Source organism: Neodiprion virginianus, chromosome 5, assembly GCF_021901495.1.
Source record: "Neodiprion virginianus isolate iyNeoVirg1 chromosome 5, iyNeoVirg1.1, whole genome shotgun sequence".
NCBI classification, from domain to species: domain Eukaryota; kingdom Metazoa; phylum Arthropoda; class Insecta; order Hymenoptera; family Diprionidae; genus Neodiprion; species Neodiprion virginianus.
Window position 1 is genome coordinate 29,985,212 of NC_060881.1, and position 21,755 is coordinate 30,006,966.

Genomic DNA, 21,755 nt, shown 5'->3' on the forward strand with positions numbered 1-21,755 from the left:
ATGAATTATTGTTGTTTTTTTTTATCCCGCGAGGAACAATTATTTCTTGCCCAAGGACGCGTGCTCTCCGCGTACAAAGCGAGGCGAATCCTTGCTAGACAAACTTGTTTGCAAGTTACACCAGCTCGGCGCTTATCTGCAGGAGGCTAACCTCCCTTATCAACCTTGGTCGTTTGACCCATTAGCTCGATTGCGGAACCAGGGAAAGGACGAGTTCGATTATTTCGAAAGTTCTGAACGGTCTTAGTCAAACCAGCAGACTTGCTCGTTTCGCCGACTTCGATGCTCTCCGTGGAATCCCTCTGCTTGACGTCCTCAGGGTCCGAACTTGACGTTACAAAGAGCAACGTCATTATGACATTCTGTATCAAATAGAAAGAGGGTTGTAACGATATAATGGCAAATTATTGTCAAACCTTATTTATCCCCGGAACGTCAAGGAACAATGTGTTCGACATCCTTAGCTTAGACTTCAGCAACGCTAAGGTGCGCAAACAGGGTGAAATTAGAAGAAACGTTAAAATTTATCCACGTTACGCGTCTACGTATACATTATAGTACAGCCTGGGAGTTGATGGAAACCACTTTGTTAACATCACAACCGACCGAGGTTCCTCTCGCCTAAAGTTAAACTCACTTGTTGTCTCGCTGATGATGAGCAGCAGAGAAACACATAATATACTCTTGCCTTCAGGGCCACATACTAGTCACCCTATATAGAAGATTGAATTTCTCCTCCATAATCAGACGAGGCTAATTGAGCAGTCCGCATTCAAAGCCTAGCAAGGAGCTCATTCATGCGCTGTGAGATAATATCGTAACGCTATGCACCCCGCAAGAAAGTCACGAGGATAAAACCGAATCATTCCGGAGACAGTCAAATTAACGACTGGTCATAAACGACTATTCGTATAGCAAGACTAACTTCCGGCCCAAACTGGACGTCAGTCAGTCGAAATGTAGTGTCACGACCAGACAGGTAACTGAGTGATCATGTTGCAGAAAGCTATCCCAACCAGTAATTCAGATAAATACTCACCATTGTGCAACCAGATATGGCGGTACCGTTGCAGTCGCCTTTCACCACCCGAGTGATGATGCAGCGGTCTGCAGCTGTGACTCCAAGTCCAGTCGTGAGTCGAGGTTGATGGACTGTAACAGGATGGAAACGGTACGTGATGATTTTGATCCTTTTCTGAAACGGGTACCTCTCCCGTGAACCAATGAGGATGTATTCGCCAGTATGCCCGTAAGACGTCACTTACGGGCGCTCCGCACTTGACAAAATTTCCATCATCATATCGATTTATGCAATCGTGACCCGAGTTTCTAAGTTGAAGCGAGGTATAGACAGTCGGGTCGTCGTCGTCCCCTCGGGTGGTCGTAAGCTGTGAAATAAACAGCAGGATAGCTCAGTGGTCGAACCAAAAGGTAACTCGTGCAGAATTCTCTGTCCTGGTTTACGCCGGACGGAGGAGAACGACGACGAGGACATTGTCCGGATTTCGAGTGAAACACCACCATTCCAATTCCCTGCTCTCCTTCTACGTGATATCGCACCGTACCAATCCTGGGCTGTAATGTTGAATGTGTAGGCGAGTAGGTGGGTCGTCATCTTCCTCCATCGGCATTCATATTTATCAAGTTCTCCCGACGATGAGGCCCTTCCGTCTTCCGGATCGCGTGCCTGGCCTCGACGGTTGACGGGAAACAAGAGAAGAGGCATCCTAGCTGCGAACGAACCACCGTTCGCGAAATTAAGAGGCCTGGTTCTATTTATTGCCGAGGCTTCCCAAAGACGAATGGTCCCACCGCGAGCTTGAGCGAACGCCTAGCTCCAGCAACAATGGGATCTGGTTCACGTTCTGGGACGAATTCGCAACCAAAGTTCGCAAACTCCTCTCGCGATGTAAACTTTCGTCGATAAAGTGCACCGCTTCTATAACTTACAATGGGGCATCACCTTTCTTCGAAATTGTTATTACGCCGATGGTGGGTACAAAGATCCAAGGAGGTTGATGCCGATATCGTGGTTTTCGCGTGAGGAGACGCCGTTCCAAAGGTTCGTTACGAAGGTGACCTGGGGAAAGTAAATAACCGGTTCTCAAAGGAAAAGAAAAAACTTGTACGGTAAAGATTACTTTCCGCTGATCGTTGTCTGCAGACAGCTGGGTATAACGCAAATAAAATGGCCGAGGGTTCAATCACATGGGAGAGAGAGAGAGAGAGAGAGAGAGAGAGAGAGAGTTGGTATATAACCCTGGAAATCTACGTATAAGGGTAGGTATAGTATAATTCGCTCTGACAGTCGGGAGCATCGCGAAGAAATTCGAATTTCAACTGTTTCAACTCGACTGTGAAAATAATTGAATCACACGTTTCAATTCGTTCCGCTGCTCCGGGGTAGGCATTTCGGGATTTCGAGCTCCTAGGATTGATCGTCACTACTATATAAGTTTCAAGCGGATTTACCCTGCAGATATCTACAGCTCACGTGAGCATCAATTATAACCCGCGTCTCTGCTCCCGTTTCCCCGTCTCGATTAATTCAGTGCATCTCAGGATTCGATGAAAAGGTATTTGATGAGCGGCGCTTCATGCATGCATGATGAAGATTCGACGAAGTAGCAAGTGGAGCGATGGCGGGTTCAACTTTGTTCGAATGATTCGGTTGGAAAAATTAGGATCAACTTCAGCGCTTCCACGATAATCAAGTTCAATTTGGACGAATTATATCCAGCAGTGTAACGACTCATGTAGCCCTGAAACCCAGCTCTGGCCGAAACCGAATTAACCTAGATCAGACGGAATGGCAATTGCCGTAGTAGAGGAGGAGGGAGGAATTCTTAGGGCACAATTTGTAAGGTTGACAATGCGCAAGCCCACCTTATCGGACTCGGGGATAAACGGAGAGAAGCCATTTTTGGGGCTTTCCGATTTATATACAGAATAAAGCGTTCCGGTATACCCGGGGCATATTCATACAACCATTCCAACTTCCAACGCACAATCAGATTGACATCTTGATGTCGCCTCTGCAGCGTAATGCCTATCTATATCCTTCCCATACACGCGTAACTATGGAAGACGGTAACGTTTCGGGACGTGCTGATATCTTCACAGAGTGAATATTGAATAGCGGTACACGCACAAAGGACAACGAGGAGTCGTCCTTTGACGAATACAATATGTTTATAGATCTGCTTTTGAGACAGCTGTTCGCCTCGCGAGTCGACACGTGAATCGCAGTGCTTTGACGATAATTAGGCACGTGTCCGTATGTACGAATCCTCATCACCGCTCTCCAACCAGGAACATAAAGATACCTGCAGGAGCAAATAACACTTGGTACTACGAACGTTCTGACCCAAAGGTTAAATTAATTAAGGAGGACTGTCCAGGACGGGATATTACGGTATATTAACTGCAAGGGACATTTTGCATAAAAACAAGACCCCCGTGCACAGGGATAGATTAAGATTCCACGCAAGTAAGAGGAGTCCATTTCCTATTCGCGGACCGAAGCTTCTTCTTCTTCCCGGTTCCATAGATTTTGTCACTACGATTCGCATCGGTCGAATTCCAGGCGGCGACGGTTTAAGCATTTCAAACAATTCTCTTGTGCCCATTCGGCGCAGCTTGCCGGCGATACTTGAAGTGTAACTTGTGCCGTCGGAGCTTCGTGCGATGTGAATCGGAGTGAAAGACAAGTCGCTAGGGTCAGCCTAGTTCCCTATATTTTCATACATATAGAGGAGGAAAACTTGCGGAACTTTTCACCTCTCCGAATGCGATTTTTCCTCCTTAGTGCAACGCTGTGGACTCTCCGGAGTCTGCAGAGTCGCCCGATTATCATGCCGAACATTTCTAACGCGGTGAAAAAGTTTCTCTCTTCGCCCGGTGAGGTGTACGTATACCGTTCTTGCCGCCACTGCTGGGTCGCCTTTATTCTCTCCTTGCAAGGTATATATAAGTCTTCTTTCCAATCGATCCTGACAACTCTGAAGATGATATTGAGGTGAGGATCATCCTTTCTATTCTGTGCTCTCTTTCACCCCTCAAGGACACGGGTCTCGTCAATGTCTCTCAAGGATGGTGATAAAACGAGAGTAAGAAAAAGAAAAGGATACTGAAGCATGAGTGTACACGGACACCCTTCGTTGGTTCTTGTATTGGTTAGACGTGATCGGATGAACCGTGACTGTAAGAAATATGTTTACTTTAAGATTCTTCGATTCTTTCGAACGGAAGTGATGACGGTAATTTATTTGACAAATTTTTTTACAAATTCATCGTACGTACCTGAATTATTTTTCAAAATGTACAACAAATGCGTCGATCGTTGCACGCGACTTGATTATCACGGAGACACTGCATCAGCGGAGATTCAACATGTGAGGGAGGACGAGAGGGATGAAGAAACGGTCGGTGAATTTTCTCTATCAACCGTGCATAATTATCAAACTTTGCCGACCCTGGGCTGGTGCGAAAAAATTTCATCCCAAGCAAAAAGCCTCTCCCCGATCGGTTGATGGCCTCCGGGAATAGATGTCCGCCTTCTTGCGCCAGCCGATACAAGCGCGACAGGACGAGTTCCGGAAGGGGTTGGAATGAAGAAAAAAAAACCAAAACAAAGAACAGGGGTGAGGAGGGAGAAAAAAAACAAGGAAACGAGTTGAATATTTAATCGCGAAACAAAGGCGCTCGAATACCCAATTTCGAAGTTTCGGAACTGCAGTTTTCTCGTTGGTGCAGATTAGACGCGATCGATGAGAAGAACGTGATGATTCAAATCGTGAAGGTATGAAATTGGCTACCTCGGTCGAATTTTCAGCAGTTATTTTGGAATAGAAAGCAGTTCGTGAACTTTGAAACAATTCGTCAACGGTGTTCGCATCAAGCATGAAAACTACAAGAGAAACGAAGAACGATTAAGGATAGAAGTTCCGTAGACTAGTTTGTCTATGAAAAAAGCGTGCAGCGGATGGATAAATTTTTTGCTTCTTTACACTATAGTCATTTCGAAAATTTAACCTCGGACTGTCTGAGACTTACACCAAATGACTTATTATAGTCTAAAAAAGCTCGACGCCGAAATTTTTCCCGTGCAGTGCAGGGACGTTGGCGCAATCCACCAAGTTTATACCCCCCATTTCACCCACATTCTCAACTATTGCGGTCGTTCTCCGTTTCTCTAGCCTTCGTGGCATCAGGGTTTGGAAATGCCTTATCTACGACCTCGCCCACCTGCCTCCGTCTCTCTCGCACAGACGCCGCGCATGTTTCAGGCATGCGCCCCCGGCCAGGCAGCGTTGCCCAAGCGATGTTAAATCCTGCTCTTTCGCTCGGGGATCGGGTCGAGTCCTGGTTACGGCCACTGCCCGCCTCCGATGACGCACTAGGAAAACATCCTGATCCGGCCGGCTATCCCGGAAAAGGACCCCTATCATCGGCCGTTCCGCGTGGAAATAAATGGTAGCCAGAAGTTAACCTGCCAGTCACGGCTTGGCTCGTGACCCAATTGGCCAGTCACACTTTCGCCTCGGTAAACGAAGACACGCTGCCATCCGAAGGGATGATAATTTGCCACTTTTGTTAACACGGAGCGGGTTCATAAGCCCGTTTAAAACCTTGCTCCGTTTTCCGTGTCCTCTTCGACAATTAAACTAGTTTGAATTTTGAGGTGTTACTCTTCTACGGCGATTCGATATTTATTTTTCCAAGAAGCAAGGCCATCTTTTACGTCTACCACGTCTACTACCACCACCACTTTCGACCATGGAATCGTTTTGTCCGACATGACAGAAGCATGATTAAAGTTTCCGTATCAAATTTTTGCTACAAAAGAGTACGGGTTTCCGACCATCTCGAAATACTGGATTCCCCAGGGAAGAAGGAACCCTTACGGGTATAAGATAAGGAACAAGTTGGATCAAGCCTAGCTGTTTCCTGAATGTACCGCGTTCTTCTTTTGTACTCCGAAAACGTAAGACGGAGCAGTAGCTCCAGATTCTATCTCGTCCGGAAAATCATTTGCATCAAGGGTCTTTCTTGTTCACTGCACTGCACGCGATGGTCGAGGGTGGCAAGAGTCTACAGTCCCACGTCACTCGAGGGTGAAAGAAGAGGAGGAGAGTTGGACAGTGACAACACATCCAAGGGAGTGGGATCCTGAGCTTTATCAACATTAACGGAGGGACGGAGAAATCGGAGGACGAGGTGCAGGCGGTAATTGAGTGATTAGCAATTAGCGATACAGACGCTGTTAATCGATCCACGTTAACTCGATTTCGTCCGGCAACCGTTCGCGGCCGCGGTCCTTAACCACTTCCCATTTTGTCAGCCGTCAATTGTCCCCTGAATTGAAACACCGCGAGGCACGAGTCAACCGCAAGCCTAAGTTTCGGAACCACACCTACATTTCCGGACTCCCGGCGAATCGGCGTGCCCCGTGCATTACCTCCCGTTCCCGATCCTTCGGACCATTCCCGCAGGAGTTATACGTCCCACCTCAAATCTTCGGCCCGCTGCGTTTTCCGAGCTGGCACATTGACCGAGCCTTATAATACACTCGCAAACTTTAATCAAAATAGTCTTCCATGTAATTCAAAATTCCACGTGCGAAATTTTTTCACCGCTCATTACCTGCTTGTTTCATTAACCTCTGCACGCCATTCGAATATTCTTCTTACCCCTGTATTTTGCTTTAAAAATACTTTGGAAAATTTTTTTTGTCGATAATTTACGCACAAAATTGATACCAAGTTCGGTCAACGAGTTGTCGTTGTTTTTATTTTTATTATATTAGTCAAAAGTTCGAATCCAAATCCAATTCATTACGTAACGGATATTCCACATCCATCTACCGTCGGTATTTTGCCCTCGCGAAGATCACGCATCGTATGGAATCAGTATATAGGTTTCAAAAATCGGTGGAGGGTGAAATTTTTGTCGCCGCGTCACTTTTCGCGTACGTGGCTCGTTTCCCTGATGGGTTTTAAATCGTTTGGAAACTTTTATCGTGAACTTCTATGTACGTATATGAAAAGTGTATACCGTCAATCTCTGCGCAGACGGAACAGGAAAGTTGATCGTTTCGAAAGTAGTAAAAATCTCAGATCGAGTACGCGATATTTGATTCGTCGTACGGCCAATAAATTATCAGAGAAAAAGCAGAATCTACAGTTCCACAAAAGCGGTGAACGAACACCATTGTTCTTTTTTTTTTGTTTAAATTTTTGTTCTCTTTGTTCACGCTGTTTTTTAGTCGCCACTTTTATTATACGCCGAGATATTTAACCGAATTGGCAAGCCTTTCAACTTTATATACGGGTCGGTCGCTCCGTATCCATATTATGTCTGGAAGTGCTGCGGCGTTTCAGTCGGCTAGATTTTTCTAGCGATTGCTGGACAATCGCCTCGGGGGAAAATTTAGGAAAACAAAGGATACAAGGGGATGGACGGAAGGAAGCAAGTTACGCGGTATAATGCAGGTATCATGTACCTAACTGATACTTGATGTACAATTATACCCACCCACCTGCATGCACGCTCACTGTTATAACCAACTGCACGACATAACTGATGCATGGAATAAATTAACTCCTCGTGTATCTCGGTATGTTTGCACCGAATACACCCCAGTGATTTGTTCCGTTCGAAAGTTTCTCACCTGCAACTGACAATTCGAAATTACCGACGTTGCAAGATAAAATTTCACGCTCCCTGATCGTCGTCCTCGAGTTTCAACGCTTGAGAGTTATTATAGTTTCTTGTTTAGCTGCGATACTTGTGTGTAATAATTATGTGGGGAGAATATTCGAATGTGATATCTTCCTTCACGCACGCGTTGCAAATTGTGATAATCAAAGAATTTCTTTATTCTCATCATTCACGTTTGGCAAAAGTTCAAGCAAATGTATGCAATATTTCATCGACCGAAACACAATTTAGAAATTCCTTTTATCGCAAGCCCGGGAGAATAGATTGTGAAAAAAATTCACAGCTAGGAGTGAAACAATTCTTGTTTACCGTCGGTAAAATACAAACACACTGTATCATATTTGTATTGAGTGAATAATATAACGAGCCAAAAATCGTACGAAATGTTCAAAAACTGGGTGAAATGTGGCTTCGAATTATCTACCAGCATATCGAACGGCTACAAATCATGCAAATATGAAAAGCCGAACGGGCTGCGAGAAAATTTCCGATAAATGTAACTTTTGAAAGGAAAGTTACCACAGCGTATTAAACGGGCAACATAATTAAGAATCGGCGACGTGCATTAAATGAATAAACTAGCACTACCGATAGAAAAGATTCATGAATTTTAAATTGTTTATTATTTCACTGGTTTACAGAGAAGAACAATTTAAATCGTTCGTTTTTATTTTCCATATCAAACAAAGTTGAAGCAGGTTATCAGAACGGTTGAATAGAATACCGTGTGACAGTAGAGCTTCGATTAATTGTTTTTTTCATTAATCGATTAATCAACGATTTCGGTTAGTCGTTTTTCCGATTTTGAAACGATTTTGATTAATCAAAGTTGCCCCATAATAATTTTGCAGGTAAATCGATATACAAATCGAATCCGTCTGTTAATCAATCAATCGAAAAAAGGATCAATCAAAAACTTCAATCATTCGATCAATCGATTAATCGACAAAAAAAAAAAAAATTATTAATCACAAACACAGCACTAGTCCCTGGCTATTTCAAAAAGCGTATAATTTTGTAAGTCGTCATTTGATAACGACCCAAATAAATATACAAACCAAAAGTTAGTTTTTCGTTACACCCGAAAAGCAGACACCTTTACAACCATCAAACTGCCCGGGTGTGAAGATACTAGAAGCTGCACAATTTCTCGTGGATCACCTTGAGAGACGAACTGTGATCAAAAATCAAAACAATGGGACACGACGGGCGAAAATAAAAGCGTAAACAAGCAGAAGCCGCAGGGTGATATGTACATCAACGAAGTACGAAGAGTCGTATCGTCTACGGTTTCCAAGAGATGCGGCAAGGGTTTGCCGCTGGGTTGTTTCGACGCGCTGCACCCTGTGTACATTTCCTCGTCGTCCCCGAAAGTCGCGGGCAGCAGTCACAGCGTCCCGTCCGGGCCGTTGCGCGGGCTTCTACGTCGAGGTCGCGAGGTACGCCCACTCTTGCGTACCGCCGTCAGGCGGCAGCCTTCAGTAGTGCCGGGTGCCTCGACGCGATAACACCTCACCGAGCTGCGTTTCCCTCTCCTTCTCTATCGAGAGAGAGAGAGAGAGAGAGAGAGTGAGAGAGAGAGACACGGGACCCGCCCACCCCTGCAAAGTCCGAATCGCGGCCCTACGCGTCCGCATTTCAAGTCCCGCGTCGCGACGCGCGTCGAGCGATTATCGCCCCGCGCGCTCGTCTTGCCGCTGACACGTAACGTCGTCGCTGACACCGCGGAGTGATTTTCGGCGAGCGAGGCTGCGCCTCTCGGTTATACTCGCCGCGTCTATGCCGCGAGATTCTTTCTTGTTTCTTGCTTGTTTCATCTTTTTTTCCAACACCGACGCTGACGCCGCTACGCTGTGTTGTTCTCAAGTGAATTTATCGCCCAAGCTGCCTGCACTTCGTAATCACGGAATTTTCGATCGGTACGTTACCGGTGAGGATATGAAAACAAATGAAAACAAACAAACTCGCCGACGAGGCTCGTCGCGATGTGTATAATTGAGCTTGAAATACGTGTTGTGAACGGTACGACTAAACCGATTACCAAAAGTGTTGCTGATCCTGTGACATTATTCAACTGTGAAGTGTAAATATTTTTTGTTTTTCTTTTCTTGGTTCCTATGTGCGTGCAGGTTTCGACGAAAGGAGGGAAGGTGCGGCTCTGTATACTTATGCATAAGTGAATATTCGCGGTCACGGGATTTTAATCAAACGTCGGAGCGGATTTCGAAACCATTTACGAACGAGTCCGAAACTCGGTTAAAGTTCGGCTTGTGACTACGGTACAAAACTTGTCGAGCGGGGCTCTTGATCCAAAACCTTGAAAATGTCGATGCCAATCATCGCTTCTCTCCTCCTCTTCGGGGTCGTCTATCTACCCGGCTCTCACACATCGGCGGCAAAAGGTGAGTGACACCAATTCATCCTTGCTGAAAAGTTTATGCACAAACTTTTCTACCACTTCTCAAGGTACATACCAGCGTACCGAATTATTTTCCCGCGGATTCTTTTCTTATATCCCCGTCCTTCCGACTTTCTGTTTACGTCTATGGTCACTCGGTCGTGCAAAACAGCGCCGGTATAAAAACGAAATTGCGGTTCGTGCGGAATAAATATTCCTCCGACGTTACGATATTGTTATCGGTGATAAAGAAGTGCGGAAAAATTGTGTGAAAACGGTACGGTGAACAACGCCCTTCTGTTACGATCATAAACTATACAACGAGACGGGGTTTCCACACCTGCTTCGTTGCTTTTTGAAATTCGAACGCCAGGGTTCGTGGGGCGTTGTGCCATTCGCTGCGAGACGCTGCTCCGCGGTTCCGGTGACTTCAATTTGCTGGAAACACAATTTTTTACCCTCCTTCTTCTATCCATTTGGTACTTTTTCTCACTTTTCGTTGTCGATTTTTCAAATCTCGCATGTCGAGTTGAAAACTGTTTTAAGAGATAATTTATAGGATCAGTGAAACACGAAACAGGAGATGCATCTGCGTTCATTCGAAATTTTATAAGCCAATTTCGGTGAAAAGAATCTCTGGGAAAATATTTTTTACAATCCGTTCAGTTTGAATTGAATGGATATTTGAGCGAAGGAGAGCATACAATTTTGTATTCACTTGAATTCGGATTTGAAACCGTACCTACAAAACTTCTGATCTTTAATTAAACCTCTAATTGAACCCGAATAAATTGAAAGTATGGAACCGTGTTCGAATTCGTCTGTTTACCGCGTGACCTATCTGTGTGCGAAATTAATTTATCTTCACACACGGTAGTACGTATTTAAAAGAAAAAGGGAAAGGCGAAGGGCGCACGTTAAACGGATTACTTGAAAGACTACGCGAGTGGCTCGTGTATCAAGAGATGCAGCCGTAACTCGTGTCGAGTGGGTCGTCGAATGTTGGGGGGGATAAGCTTAAGGTATTTTAATTAATCGTTTAATTAGGCCCCGGACCCGACACTCCGGTATCCGAACCTGCAGTCGCATAATTGATCAGAGTGTCCCACGAGCGGACGAACGGACGTGGCGGGGGGCGACCTTTGAAGGGTCGAAATCCGGGAGGCCAGTCAGAGAGAAAAGTCGAGAGCTTCAGCGCGAAGTTGGTCCACCGATAGGGGGGCGTGGTCGATCCTTCAGGACCTCCGCCTGCTGCTCTCTCCTACATTTAAGGATCTATCCGACCTACGGTCAGCTCGAAAATATGCCGGAACAAAAACATGACCGAACAATGGTTCAAAGGGTGTAATCAAACTACGTGGAGTAAAATAAGCGTACACTGAAAAAAAATTTCGTTTGTTACAGTAACTAGAAAAATTCAGTAAAATAGGTATCGTTAAAAAAAACTGTTTGAATATCGTTGGTATTGCGACAAACGAGGTGCGCGTAAACATTTTGCGCTATTGTCGATACTTTTTTTGGTTATTGCAACGCAAAATCAGTTTCTCAGGCTTACGCTACTCTTTTAGTTAAACAAGGTTGTATTGCCGTCTTTCTTTTTTTTCTTCGTTGAAAAATTCGTGCCGTTCGTACCTGTTTTGACGAACGATAAATTGTTTTATTCTTTTATTGTGAATATTTTCAAAATCATTATTGTAGAAAAACTGTTGGACACAGCCGTATGCTATCGATATGTGTAGAGAAAACTTTCGAAAACAACTTTTCTCTAACTGTAGGAATTTAATCAGTGTGCTATCCCATTCCCACTTGGTTTATAAATATCATTATATCTCGAAAACTGTTGATCTGGTTTTAACGAAACATAGTCTAACACTTGACCAGACGCTGTAGCTATCCACAAAAAAAAAAAAAGAATGAAAAACGGTTTCGAAGTTCTGGAGTTATAAGGGAAAATGGGTCGGAAAATAACGGATGTTGAAATTTAAAACTTAACAATATTCTTCTCTATCACCGGGACTTTTTTTTGAGCATCGCAAAACCGGATTAACTCAAGTAAGACTTGTACCGATCTTTTGTTTCGTCATGTTTTTCTTTCCTGGAATTTTTTCACCCGACTGTACGTCCCGTACATCCTTAACCCTGGGTCCGGGCGCCTCGAATATACGTTTGTGCCGAACCTTCGACGTGGGAAACCTCGCTGCTTGACTCAGGTGCGAGAAGGCCACGCCTCGACTTGAAATTACAATTTAAAAGAAAAAGAAAAATAAGAAGCAACGAGCGAGAAAATCGGATTCAAGGAACCGTAATATGATATTTCCTAATTTTGCCAATTTTTTTTTTTCGTACCCTGCATCACCTGCGGCAGATCGATTCACATTTCACACGTATTCGACGGATAATTTGTGTCAGGTAATGGTCACGGTAATTGGATTGGCTTGTTGCCTCGGAAAGCCAATTTGTAAACGGTGGAGTAACTTAAATCGAGTCGATTGCGTTGGAATTATTTGTTAAATTCAGAAGTTGGAATTACATGGTTGAAACTTTTCTTCACCGTTCTCCGGTACACGATTATTTACGCGTGTTCGTAACGCGAATCGGTTGGTATAATTCATACATAGATCGAACTCTGCGGTCGAAAACTGGGTCATTTTAGTTGGACACTAAAAGCTGATAAATAAATGAATAAATCAAATAGCTTTGCATTAAATCGTATGTTTAACATACCCCACAATCCAGGTCACTGGTTCAAATCCGGAATATAAGATTAGTGGAATATTGTGAACGTTATTTGAGTATACTTTCAGAGCGAACCTGAAGCAAACAAACGGTAAAACTTTTGTAAACTTGCGAGACAAGGCCTTTCTTAAATTACCGATATTAAACCTTGTATATCGCATTAAACCGTGTGCGGTTACTTAACGCTGACAGTTTTTTCTCCCCTGCATTTTTGAAATTCAATTTACCCGTTTAGAACGCTGATGCTTCTTCCATTTTCCAGTTTTTCAACGGATCTAAGTTGGAAGAATTAAATTAAACACCGGTGCCTCTTTAATGGTATTTATTTAACCAAGTTTTATGCGACCGATCGATAACGAAGAATGGAATTGTCGAGAATAATTCATTTACTTTTAACGCGGACGGTACGCGGTAATTTTCAACAAAAACCTGCAACGCGACGCTTGTGCAAAAAATGAAGAAAAAATAATAATAATTGCTCAACGGAAACTTGACTTGGTTTTAATTTGTGCTGTTTTATTTCTTCAACGTGCGATCAAAGAGTTCATTTTGAAATTTAATATTTTCAAACGGCTATACGTATAACGTGCTCGAACTATGGATAGGTATATTATACAGGCATATTAATAGCGGACCATGCAAGTTTTAATCCAAGGAAAGTATCTTTCTTTTTCAAACGACAAAGCTGTCGGTTATTTTCAACTTCGTAAGGCTTTAATACTAGTTATTTTTATAGATTTTTTTTTCCGTCCCGCTCGCTCATTTGCTCAAAATGTGATGTGATTCGTTTTCGGGTAACTGATTGGAATACTTATTTTCAAAAAAAACTAGAAAAACGATTATTTCGGATGTGAATGAAGGCGGGAATTAAAAAAAAAAAAAAAAATTGTTCTTTTAAATTCGAGTATTAAAATTTTCAATGTGGCATTTAAAGCGCACCTTTAATTATGTCACAACTCGTGGTCGATTTTTCCAACACGTCTCTGCTAATATTAATCACGTTACAAAATGGGTTCAAATCTTTGCCCCGGATGTAAAGTATTAGTCCTTAAGTGGCTCGTTTGAAGTTTTCAATAAGCCATCGAGCATCGGAAAAAGCAGGTCAAGACGGTATTGTGAATAAGTTTCTATTCATTGCTATACCCACTGCCGAAGAATAGAGTGAAATCAAATCAAGTAGTACACACTAGAAAAATCTCCGCAGGTGCAATTTTATATCTGGTAAAATAATTTCATCCGAATACGAATGTGAATCTGCGCATCCGTTGTGTAGCGCTTAAAAACACTTTGAAAAGCGTTATTTTCCGTCCGTTTAACAAACAAGCCGAACACAAATTGAAACAAATTGCAACGAAACAATGGACAATCATTTGTATACATTCCCGTCAAGATAGCAAAAAAAAAAAAAAAGGAGCAGGGGAAAAACACGGAGAAAAAACATTGCAAAAAGTAAAAATAAAAATAAAATAAAATAAAAAAACAAGCCGCGCTCTTCGCTCCGCTCCACTTTTCTTCTTTTCGCCCGCAGCGAACTGAGTTCGATATTAACAATATACCTATTCGGTATGATTCGCGGGTTTGCTCAAGTCCGACATTCGTGGATATCCTGCGATACTATGTGCAGAGCTTTCGAGAGAGAGAGAGAGAGAAAGAGAGAGAGAGTGGCACAATCATGAATAGAATGTGTGCACATCGATCGATCCATTCCCATATAGCATTATACACACACACACGCACATATTCAGTTGTACCTATTTTATTTGCCAATGTCCGAATCGCCGAATGGATCGGCACGCTTTTACACGGGGAATGCCATAGAAACCCAACCAACGTCTGACCCTCACGATTTTTAATTTTTTTCAAAATTTTCTCGGCAATTGTCCCAACTCTGAAACAGTATCCTGAATTTTTTCAGACTTTCTTCTAACCAACCGTTTGATTATTTATAAATATTTTGATAGTGATTTTTGAAAAGGAAGTTTTTTTTAAGATTTTCGAAAACTTGTCAAAAACTAGGTTTCCTTTCACAAGATATCCATGGCCGGACCGATTCCCAAAGAATTCTAAATAGTTCTATTTTATTAATTACAACATTTCGAGATCGGTTTCATCGTGAAGTTTACAAAAATCGCTCTGTAATTGAAGCGGTCTAGAAATGTTCTAAGTGAAAAATAGAAGTTTTGAGAATTTTTTAGGAATTTTCAGACCGTTTAAATGATTTTTGAGTTGACTAAAGAAATTGAAAGTACTAAAAAAAAAAAAAAATGGGACAAAAATGGTTCAGAAATGTTTGGAATAGAAAATACAGTTTCTGAGAATTTTAAAAAAGGTTCTTTTCAAAATCAGTTTAAATATTAATAAATAACTAGCCGTTGCCCGCGACTTCGTTCCCGGCATGCGTTGCAATCCAACTCAAAGAAAGAAAGTGTTTAGAAAACAAACGAACTGCTGTTAAACTATATGAAATACACAAATTTGTTGAAACCACTCGTACGCCACCTATTTATATATTAAAAACTCGTTAATTTTTATATAAATAGATTGAGCAGTCGAAGAAAAAGGTTTGTTTCAGAGTTGGGATAGGTGCGGAAAATTTTTTAAACAAAATCGAAAAGGTTAGGGTCAGACGTTGGTCAGGTTCGCATGGAACTCACCACATATTACGAAAAACTAGCGATAACGTTGTCTTTCATAACGAATCATTTTGGCGAATATTCGAGAATTAAGATACGTCGGAGATCATTCGAAACACCCTCGCGTTTATATATACCAGTAAGTTTTGATACCCGACACTGAAGAACTTTGACGATTATGAGTAGATAATTATCAGGCTCGAGTTGTACACCTTCGAACAAGCGTGCAAACATCATTGCAGTTGGGAAATGTGTGTTTGGTGTATATCCGTTTTCGTCATATTCATGATCGCGAGCAGTTGAAGTTTCCAGTTATAGGTATCCATGTAGTACTGAAGGAGAGCGAAGGTGTACATATCGAGTCCGAGAATCTGGCCAAGTGCGATTAGACCACGAGAATAGTTCGCTATCACGATACTGCCGTCTCAGATGGAACCGTGCATTGCACCCGCCCATCTCCGGAGCTTGCAATGTGCACGATGCGAAACTGCGAAACTGTAGGTATCTAATTTCACCTTGGATTCCGGTACGCTTGTAGCGTTGAGGTGAATTTCACAAGCTGAGAGAGAGATTTTGTTTGGGGTTAGTGTTCCCTGAGTTAACGTCCGTAGTCTTACTCATTATATCTACCTCGTCCAACACCGTGATAATGATTTACGTCATGCGGATTCACCTAGCGGGATGTGCTTGAAACGATTTTGTTACACAACAGACGAAGGAAGATTTTGCGATGCCATAAGCGCCAAACCCATGTCGATGATGCGTTTCGTAACGTCATTGATCGGATTCCAACAACTCTGTATGGTCCTGGTTGCGTGATGTTTATCGTGCAGAGAGTGGTTGGATTGATTAGCGAATGTGCTGCGAGTTTACGTCCGAGTAGGTAAGACCAATTTTCGGGGGCTTCAAATTGAAACCTACGCTCGTACCCACATGTCAACCCTCAAATGGTAAAAATTACTAACCCGTTGATGGGTTGATTTAAACCGTGTGCAACAGGGCGTGTACAGCTGGCTGTATACACTTGCATAGGTACACTGTATGTACGTAGATACATGGTATCCTCTCGCCGACTCCGGCTACCGTGACAAACGTTAATTGGGGTGTGTCGATTCATGGAAAATGCATGTAGCCAGGGTTTTCATTTTTCAATTTTGACATTTTCACGCTTTTTTGAACCCCCCTAATACCTGTTTTGCATATCGTTCGGACAGTTTTGCGCCTCTCGCGGTAAACCCTCCGTCCACACATTCGTCTCCCCCCTTCACGGCCTTTTCATAGCTACACATCGATATCCACACTCACGTGAAACGAAATCACGGGGAGACTTTTTCCATGTTCATCCTCTCATCACTGAACATCGAAGGCAGCGGTAAACGCTTGCTTCTGTAATCATCGAAATCTTTGGGAGTATTCACGGTCATTGACGTTCTGGTGTCACGCAGTCTCGGATTTTCGATCGATTTGCTACCAAGTCTGGTATTTCGAAGAGACACGCCTCTTCGGATACTTTATAAATATTAAACCGTCAATCAGATTTGTAAGGTAGATTACCGGTTTGACCACCTCAGTGCCAGTTTTGGTCATCGTTTTATTCAGCTATTGCTTTCTTCATTGAGCGTCATCTCGAAGCTCATGTCCACAAATGGTGCAGAGGTGCTTTGATGTCTACGTAAACATTAGTTGTCGAACAACGAAGTTTAGCAGGTATTGAATGAATCTGGTCAACACTTGCTCCAAGTCGAATTTTAGTCGTGTTATGAGTAATTGAAGAGATTGAAAGTCCAGTAAATGATCACAAAATTATATAACGAGGTGGGCAAGAATCGTCCAGTGACCGCAAATGTTGCATCCGCATTTGTCTGGTGATCGGAATTGATTGAACCAATATCCGTGGTTTTTCAACTCCCATGAAAAGGAAGCCGCCTATCATAGAGAGAATATAATTTGTGTACTCGGAGAATCGGTGATAAACTCATGGAACCATTTGGTCAGATTTGAGGTAGTTGAAAAAATAGAAAAGAGGTTTGACGATCGTTTCGTGAAGAGTTCGGGACCTTGGCATGTCTTGAAAGTGCTGCAAGGTGGAAACTAGCCTCATCGTTCGGTTGAACAGTTCTTCTAGTACGGTGTATGTACGTGTCTATCAGCTAATCGGGATAAGAAGAACGTCACCTAACCCGGTTGGAATAATGAAAGGATTCCGAAACGGTTGGTGATTCTCTGTTATAATGGTGGCTAGGTGAGGAGAGGAGGCGTAAAGGGAAAGGGTTGCCGAATTGAGGTTTGAGAAAAGGAACCGGGGAGAGACGAAGAAGTGTAAGAAGAAGAAGACGTGGACAGTCGGGGAAAATAGATTCGCGGGTACGTGGCTCGAGTCGGAAAGGGTCCTTCTTCACTCGTAAGTTAGGAGTGCCGTGCGAGGGAGTTAATTGTTCTGGCTTCCCGGTAGGGCCACTTGGAACATCTTCTTCCTCTCGCTCTCTATGGGCCGAGCTGGGGCGAAAAGGAGGAGAGGCAGGTCCTTTGATTTACCAGCCTCCCAAAGATGGCCCGTCGTTGACCGCGATAAGCGGATAAAGTCCTCTTCTCCCGAAGAGAGGAGGATGAGGATGAGGATGAGGATGAGGATGAGGACGAGGATGAGGGGGTAGAGATAGCTGGGCAGAAAATCGATTTCATCCCTTGGTGACCCTGCCCCCCCATCTTCTGTCACAGTCACGGTGTTTGGTAAGGCAACCCCTGAGACGTTACGGGGGTTCCACCATTCAAAATCACTGACCTTCCAAGCCTTCCTGACGCTCGAATATTTCACTCTATTCGATCTCTTCCCGTCTGCTTTTATATATTGGAACCCCTTTACACTTGATTCTGCATCATCCGTTCCGCAGTTTTCAATTTCTTTACTACACTTCCTTTCGTCACAAATCTTACCACTTACGAGTCTACAGTCACTACCCGAAATTTCGGTTTTACGCTCACACTTCAAGAGAAGCGATGTCGAAAATTTAACAATTCAAATGTTGTTGAAACATTTGACCGTATTCATGTGATTGATTTTCACTATTCTCATCGTTGATTTGACCTCAGGTACTTCTCGCAATGCGATTCAAGCTTTGCATCTGGTACCATACTCTTTTGCCAACTGATAACCCCAATTATCATCGCTGATTTTACAACCCTTTGTTCGCACAGTAAAAATTGAGGTTAGAAATCAACTACCCAGGAAGAATAAGAAGAAGAAGCAGAAGCGGTAGAATAGAACCCAATGATTTGAATCATTGCACAACGAAGAGCGATTTCAGCTCGAAGGTTTTCGAAACCATATCGCTGAAATTGTTCCCAGCGGCACATTCACGTCGGGAAATTCTCTCTCTATCTCTCTGCATAAATTCGAATTCAAATTCAAATTCAAATTCAAATTACTTCTAGAAGAAAAAATTTCGTCCCAAGCGATTGATTGATGGACCGATCCATCGGGCTTTCTCGCACGTGAATTCTAGCCATGGATAGGTTGAATTCCTTGTACGGTGACGTACTTCTGGACAAACTTGTGTGTGCGTGGCAGCAAACGCCTCGAGTCATTTCCACGTGGCCATAACGTCACACCGAAGTCGTTATCGCTTCACGGATTTACGGGTTTCGCAATTATTACTGGTAAATTATTCGCGGACGCTAGTTAAGTGAGCGATTTTTTACCCCGAGTATAGGGAACACTCATGGATAAGTCTTACGCTCGTTTTTTCCCAACCCATTTCTTTTGAGGAAAAGGTTCCTTGGTTGAAAATTGAAGCTTTTTATTAATTTTCATTACGAAACACAGTCGATAATTTAACTATTTATCAGCTCATTAAATAGATAGTAAATATCTTGTAATAAAATCATCACCGGATTATTAATTTTCGATGAATCGGTACGGGTAAGAAAAATCCCACGGTTAAACCTGTTTCACAATCGTGCGGATCTCTGGTGAATAAAATAATCTCCTCACGTATCGATTGACAATCTATAATTGTGCATTGAGGGATATGGAATAAATATTAAAGAAAAAAAAAAAAAATAAATAAAAGTGCGGTACTCGATATCTATATCGAGTAGGAAATGATTTCGGATGGTGGGAAACGAAGGAGAAGATTAAAAAAAGAAGAAGGAGAACAAGGAAAAGGAAAAAAACCGCAAAGAGAGGAGAAAAAGCCAAGACTGAAATGGAAAAAAAAAAAAAAAAAAATATGATGCCTCATCCCAAATTAAAAGGCCGAATACGGTAGAGCCGAGTGTAAGCCAACTTATAGGGAATACGAAAAATAGGGAGGAAGGAGAAAAACGCAAGGAATAAGGGAGAGGAAAGAAAGATCCTCTTAACAAAGTCATCAATGTGTTCCGGCTGACGGGATCTTTTCTATACGACAAAGTTCGGTAGGTCGGGAAATATAGGGGGAGAAAATGCGACGTGAAGGGAGGGTGGGGGGGTGAAAGAAGAACCTGCAAGTAGACGCGTCCTTCCCGGGTGCAAAACTCTAGTTTTTCTTCTTTCTTATACACCGGAGAAGACCCGATTTCTCATCATTTTTCCCAGACACGCATTATTTTACCGCAGTTTATCACCATTTCCTCCTTCTCAGCGTTCCTTCTTTCGTTCGTTCGCTGGTTTCGCTTTCGACACGAGGTGGTCGCGCCCTCTTCCTTTTTCCCCTTTTTTTTGTCCTTTTTTTTTCTTTCGAAGGGCGTAGCACGCCCCGTCTCTCTCTCTCTCTCTCTCTCCCTCTCACTTTTTTCCGTCTGGCGTTTTGGCAACCATACTGGAGAAAAATTTCATTCTCTAATTGTTAATGGAATAATTCTTTCACTGAAATTAGCGTCGTTATAAACAGTAGCGATTTGAATGTCGTTGGTATTACGAGAAAATCGTGTCTCATACGTGTAAACAATTTAGTTTGATTATAATGTCATCAGACAAAAGCAAACTTTATAAGTAGTGAATAAAGATTTTGGCTACTGTTCGATGTACGGAATCAAAAATTATTTATTTAAATCACACATATCTTTTTATCACTCTTTTCGTTGAGACGTGTTATTCGATCGTTATGCACGCTTCTACGGCTGTATCTAGCGATTGTTTGAACGGAACCTATTGACAAAAATTCACGTGATCGATCATCATCGTACCCTGAAATTTCCACCGCTCGGTGGTTTTTGCTCAATGCGATCATCCGTGCGGCTTTTGCTACACAGGATACATCGGCAGGACGATTTAATTAACGGCTTTTATGCCCGCGGCTGCAGCACGGCATCGAATCGCCCCAACATCCGGAATGTTTTTGATGCGAGGTGGGGCGGTGAGGGGGTTAAGGGGGGGGGGGGGGGGGGGGTGGATGCCTTAACGAAGGGTTCCTAGTAATTTACATCTCTTCCTAACGTGTCGGTGTGCCTCCCGCAAAGCAATTTTTCCCAATTACCGGCAACTGGAGCGCGTAATGCTCAGGTGCGCAGGAGTTGGTTTCGAGGCTTTGGCGGGAGCGGCGGCGAGGGGCGGGGGTGGGTGGTCAGGTACCACCGGTATTAAACTTGTCATTAAAACTCTTCGCTCGACAAAATTTTTACACCTCCGGACTATTTTTACCCCGCGCTTATTCTAACCAACCTTTGTACGTACGGTATTGCCGGAGCGATATTCTTTCTCATTTTTATCAAAGCACGGTAGAGGTGAAAAATTTGAAAGGATTTGGAGATGGTAGGGTTGCAATATCGTATATTCAAAAGACGCGAAAAATTGTTTGACGAAATTTTTTTCGAACGTGGAAAATTCAAGTATACCCAAAGTCAAAGTGTAGAATGGATTATGTATACTGAAAATTTTCAGAGTATTCCAATCGTAACTGAAAACTGATATATTTCTTCTTCATTCGGACGGTTTTTGTATTATGAATTTTTCTATTTTGACCTTTCTACGTTTTCAGTTTTCTAACTTTCAAGAATAGGGTGAAATTCTACAGAAATCAGTTCCACAGAGAGAATGGTCTACTACAGACTCGTGTGTCAGATATTTTTCGATAAACAGTTTTTTTCGAAACGTATTAAAAAATCCAGATATATATATATATATATATATATATATAAAACTCATAGTGCAGAAAGGTTGTATAAAAAAATCGACGTGGAAAATCTGAAGAAATCTGATGTATTTTTTTCTAATACCGAAGATTCTATCTTACGGCTTTCTGTATTTTGTACCTTTTTAGATTTAACTTTTCTGTACTTGAACTTTC

General features: G+C 42.8%; 1 protein-coding gene across 2 annotated transcripts in view; it reads left to right on the plus strand.

Moving 5' to 3' along the window:
• Positions 1–9,218: 9,218 nt before the first annotated feature.
• The window catches only part of LOC124305127 (uncharacterized), a 108,783-nt gene continuing 96,246 nt past the window's right edge, over positions 9,219–21,755 (plus strand). The window contains exons 1-2 of one of the 2 annotated variants that reach the window (XM_046764202.1): positions 9,219–9,641; positions 9,852–10,124. In XM_046764202.1, the coding sequence (XP_046620158.1) occupies positions 10,046–10,124 (79 nt within the window). In that variant the 5' untranslated portion in view covers positions 9,219–9,641; positions 9,852–10,045. Of the gene's footprint in view, positions 10,125–21,755 lie in introns of both variants that reach the window. The other variant, XM_046764201.1, reaches the window with a different exon arrangement.